This window comes from Hippocampus guttulatus, chromosome 14, assembly GCF_054856545.1.
Source record: "Hippocampus guttulatus isolate MCC_2025c chromosome 14, RoL_Hgut_1.0, whole genome shotgun sequence".
Taxonomy (NCBI): Eukaryota; Metazoa; Chordata; class Actinopteri; order Syngnathiformes; family Syngnathidae; genus Hippocampus; species Hippocampus guttulatus.
Window position 1 is genome coordinate 6,179,183 of NC_141274.1, and position 5,146 is coordinate 6,184,328.

Here is a 5,146-nt window from a genome sequence, read left to right on the forward strand (position 1 = left end):
CATTGTTGAGGAATTTCGCCTTGCTATGAGTGCTATTGATACTAGTCTTTTTCCTGACCATCTGTTAAAACAAAGAATGTAGTGTTAAATTTAGATCCTATTTCCCCTTGATTGATTAGCAGCCCCCAAGTGTCTTCTTCTGGTCTCCCATCTCTGCTGAGTCCTTCAAGGCTGTCAAGTTTATTGGGATTTATGCACAGCAGGAGGATGTCTGGATTTTGTCAAAATGCCAAGATCGACCTTTCTTTGTTTCTGATTTTTACATAAGTTTCAGGCTTGCCAAATGTTTGTGTGATGAATAAATTTGAATCCAGTTTTATTTAATCTGATCTAATCTAATCTCATATTTTAAAATCGTATCCCCATGCCGCAGATTATTTCAGGTTCATGAAAACGAGGAGGAAAAAAGATGTTCAAATTCCATCACTTTATCCCCCCGCAAAAGGCTCAGCAAACATGTGGTTGAGTGCATCGCCATGGAAGGCCACTAGAGGGAGACCTAGCACTAACTTTAGAATTCACTAGTTACCACGTTGTACCAAGTCAAATTTATTACACGCACACACACGTGCGCGCGCACACCCCCCCCCCCCACACACACACACACACACTCGCTCTCATTTGACGTCACCATTACAGGTATCATCAATTACACGCACAAAACCAACTGTCAATCATGATGCCAAGCCCCTTTTGTCAATTTCCCTCCATGTAATGATAACCAGAACTGACATTTAATGTTATAATGTTCAAAGACCACCTAACGTTGCATTTAAATAGGTTAGAATGTGCACAGACGTTTTAATAATGTGTAGTTGCATTTTAAATATGTTAATCGCGTAATCCACCAAATGCCATCGTTCTTATTGTTCTGTGTGATTCAAATAAAGATTTCCACTTTGGCATGGTAGCGTGTGTAAATGTGCGCCCAAGTAGTAAAACATGAATTGTGTTAAGGGGCCAGCAGGTGTCGCCACTTAATAAAAAAACAAAATACAATCACTGTGTCCTGGATCAATCACAAAGCTGCTCTCTTCTTCCGTCGTCTGCTTCCTGAAAATGTGGTTTACTTCCTGTTATATTCCTCATCCTATTATGGTGGTTTATTTCCTGTATTGGGAGTCTTTTTCCGGTAATGTTCCCGAAACGGTGATCTATTTCATATAAAGGATGTCCAGTTCTGCTAATTTTTCCATAATTCTGCTCTACGTTTGTGTACAAGGTGTCCAGTAGATGTAATTTTACTGTGCTGTGGTCTAGAACCTGTAAATAGAGTCCACTTCATGTGAATATCATCAGATATATATCATCTCTGTAATTGGGCTTCAATTCTGGTAATGGTGGTCTAGTTCCTGTAATGGGGCTCTACTTCTTTTAATGTTCCTGCAATGCTGGTCTACATCCTGTAATGGGAGTCCATGTTCTGTAAATGTTATCTGTTTTATGGATGTTTTTTTTTCTGGTAATGGTGGTCTGCTTCCTGTAGTTGTCCCATGATGGTGGTCTACGTCCTGCAGTTGGGGTCCAGTTCCTTTCATCTTCCCATAATGGTGGTCTGTTGCCTTTCATGGTGGTCTGCTTCATGTTATTTACCCGTAAACGCGCTCTACTTCCCGTCATCTTCCCATAATGGTGGTCTACTTCCCGTAATCTTTCTGTCACGGGTATCTAATTTCCGTAATCTTCTTCTTGCTCAGCTCTCCCGGGGGCATTGGCCTGCTCAACCAGCCCCTCTCTCTTGGTCTCCGCTACAACTTTGGTGGAGGCAGGCTCGGGTTGGGGCTGGGAGGCAGCGGCGACCTCGGCCTCTGCCTCTACGTCAGCATCTGCACCTTCTTGGCCCTCGGCCACGGCTCTTTCCTTCTTGATCTTGATCTTGAAGCTCTCCTTGGTAGGTGCCTTCTTTGCGATATTCTCCTTGAAGCGCTCTCCGCTTTGCTTGATGCGCTCGCCTGCCTGGTGCATCTTCTCGCGGCGCTCGGGTGGCATCACCTTCTCGCCAAGGTTGTGGAACTTGGTGCCTATGTTGTCTTTGGTCTTGCTCATGTTTTCCTTCGAGAAGGCCGCCTTCAGGGTCTCTGTGCTTTTCACCATGGACTTCTTGAATCGTGCCGCGCGGGAAGGATCCGCTTCCTCCATGCTCAGGTACTCCTCATCCGAGGAGAGATCAGCGGGGACGTCGTAAGAATCGGGCTCTAGCTCCAGAGCCTCCAGGCCGCCCTTGGGGCTCTTGGTGACGGCCACCGACGGGACCTCAGTCTCTCCCTGAGAGGAAACCACAACAGCAATAAGGATTGACCCTTCTCTATCAGCAGATACCCAAACGATGCCGGTGGCTGGACCTTTAATGCTTATGGTATGCTTGAAATGCTAATGCGTAGCATAACATTTCTAGTGACTGTTGCCTTCAACGCTAATGGCTAGCCTGAACATGCCTGCATGCGTGCAGCTCTTTATGCTTTGGCGTCACACGGCATTTAATATGTCGTAGTGTTACGATTATCTTTGATCAGGGCCGTTTCCTGGCCCGATTGGCTGTGCTGTCAAATGGTGACTGCGGTCGACAGCAGGTGGTTGTTAGTGAGGAGCGTGGGGCCAGGCATGGGATGCTCGGGGTCTCAGAATAGGACCCCCTGTCAAAGATTGTAACGCAGCTGTTGGCTAAGCTCCGGTTACGCTCGCTGCTAACAACTTGAGCAAAGCATAATCAAAGTTTGAAATGCTTCGTTTAAAGATAAGCTCATTAAAAAAAGTGTCCAGTGTCAGTAGAGCGCAAACCTTCACAAGGCACGACAAATCACTCTAGAGTAAGAACTAAACAATACACTTTCAGACAGTCAACTCAACGTTGTCTTTATATTCATTCATTCTATCACTTAGATGTGAAGAAAAATGTCTGAAGGATAGACGTCGCGGGAGTACCATCTCATGATTGCGTTTTTCAGGAATTTCATGTGTAATTCTTTTTAGGTAGACTGAAGTTTCTTGTGGAACATAATACTAGAAATTCAAGGGGTCCGTTGTAAGTTCTACTGGTTCTTAGTGTCGTTTTACAAAGTCCGACTGTAGAGTATTATTGAGTTCTATTGGAAACTATTCTGGAATAAGAAAGACAAGGAGGAAGGACAGCAACTTAGGTGTTGGTGAAGAGGGAAGTGAGGTGTAGAAAAGGCGCAAATGGATACGGTGAAAGAAAGAGAGTGGAAAATTAGCAAGAAGATCGAGGTTAGAAGATTGATTTCAGAAGAAGCAAGGTGTAGGATAGGAAGAAGAGCAAGTGAGATCTGGATGTGGAGAAGCACAGCACGTGGTATGTCGAATAAGAAGAAGTGTGCTTGTATGACCTGGTAGATGACCACTCTGAACTTGTTCCTGGTGAGCAGCTCGTCCTGGGTGCTCTCGACCTTCTTGACGCGACCGTTCTGCTTCTCCACACGGGCTCGGACATCCTTGACGTTGGCACTGACTTTTCGCGTCTTCTGCAGCAGTTTGTCCAAGCACCCGCTCGTCTCGGCGTGCTCCTTGGCCAATTTCAGGACGTCACCCTGGATGCTGTGGATGTTGTTCTCCAGGTCCAGCTGACGCTCTTCCATTCGCTGCTGGCCCGACTGCACGTTGTCGATGATTCCGGCCACGCGCTCCAGTAGAGACAGGATGCTCAGGGCGCTGATGGGCTTACCCTCCTCGTCCTCCAATCCCACGATTTCCAGCTTCTCCTGAGCGCCGTACTTGTGCTGATCCATTTCCTGAAGGGATTCCAGAGGCATTCGGCTTTCGGGATGAAAAATCTGGGCTTCGGGATCAAAAAAGCTCTTGCTTTAGGAGAAAAAAAAAGACTTGAAAAGAGACAGCTCTGGATAAGGAGGAGGAAGAAGAGGTAGGAGGTTCTGGCTTTCGGGTAAAGACTTTGGCTTTGGGGAAGAAGACTCTGCTTGTGGGGCAGTAGTTTCTGTTTTTAGGGAAGACCGTTATAGATTTCAGGTTGAATACGACAGGCTTGGGATGAAGAAGGTTCCAGCTTTGGGGATAAAGACCCTGGCTTTGGGAATGAAGACTCCAACTGTGGGTTAGAAGGTTCTGGCTTTAGGGAAGAAGGCTTTGGCTTTGGGCATAAAGTTCACTGGCTCTGGGGTAGAAGGTTCTGTCAAACGAGGAATAATTTTCCGGCGTCAAAAAGATCCGAGCATAGTGACCCACCAGGACAACTGGTCACACGAAAGAGGGAAACTCCGCCCCAGCCCCACCTCTCGTTAAAAAAGGGAACATGATCCCACCCTGTCAGAAGCATCCAGCAGTGAAATAGGTAACTAAAAATAAAAGTCCTGTAAGGAGACACGACACTCAGACAATTTAGAGAATGAGAAACCTCTAAGCCCAAGTCCTTCCGGGATTGGTCTTTTTTTCCGCTATTTGCTCATTCAGAGGCATAAGCAAAGCCCACAGCTGACCGACATTTACATCAACACTTTCACTTTAAACAAATGCGAAGACCGCCCCGCCACCCAACTCTGTAGACCCCCCCCCACTCCTCAAAAGAGTACCAAAGATTGACCGGCTAGTTTATTCTGGGAAGACTTGTAGTTCGAAATAATCTCTTTGGTGCTTTGACTCGTGGCGAATGTGACAGATCATCCATCAGGAATGACTTCCATGCTATCTGCAAGCCAAGATCACTATTTATCTTTTTTTTTTTTTTTAAGAAAAAAAAACCTAAACCTTGCAAGTCACCACTTTCTGTTTGGTGCACAACAACAGTTAGTTTGCAACATGAAATAACTGGCTGAGAACTGCACGCACACACACACACTATTTGGTCTAAATTTACAGCGGTAATCCTCCCCCCACCCAAAAGAATTAAATACGTATGTGATGACCCTTCCTCTCATTCCACACACACACGCATGGCCACTCATAGGCACTCGCATGTATGCATAGACACACACTTGTAGACAGACACTTGCACACACAGACAACCAATAGCACACACACACGCACACACACCTGCGCGTGTGAATCATTGCGGATACTCAAAGTGTGTATGTGACGGACACATGAGAATTTAAGGCAGACAAATTAAATTTTGGCCCCAAAAAAACCCAAACAAACAAGAAAAAAATAACAAAGACAAATGCCAAACCATTTGTGC

The 5,146-nt window shown here is 45.7% G+C and overlaps 1 protein-coding gene across 1 annotated transcript; it reads right to left on the reverse strand.

Moving 5' to 3' along the window:
- Positions 1 to 616: 616 nt before the first annotated feature.
- cavin4a (caveolae associated protein 4a) lies at positions 617 to 3,767 on the reverse strand. The gene is made up of 2 exons (XM_086129301.1): positions 3,345 to 3,767; positions 617 to 2,265 (listed from the first exon to the last, which is right to left on the reverse strand). Exons 1-2 carry the CDS (start codon positions 3,765 to 3,767, stop codon positions 1,669 to 1,671), a joined length of 1,020 nt encoding a protein of 339 aa, XP_085985427.1. The 3' UTR covers positions 617 to 1,668.
- Positions 3,768 to 5,146: the final 1,379 nt, after the last annotated feature.

Coding starts and splice junctions, on each gene's coding strand:
- cavin4a (XM_086129301.1), bottom strand. CDS start 3,767: ATGCCTCTGGAATCCCTTCAGGAAATGGATCAGCACAAGTACGGCGCT. Junction 2,266..3,344: donor TCAGAGTGGTCATCTACCAG/GTCATACAAGCA, acceptor GTTTCCTCTCAG/GGAGAGACTGAGGTCCCGTC.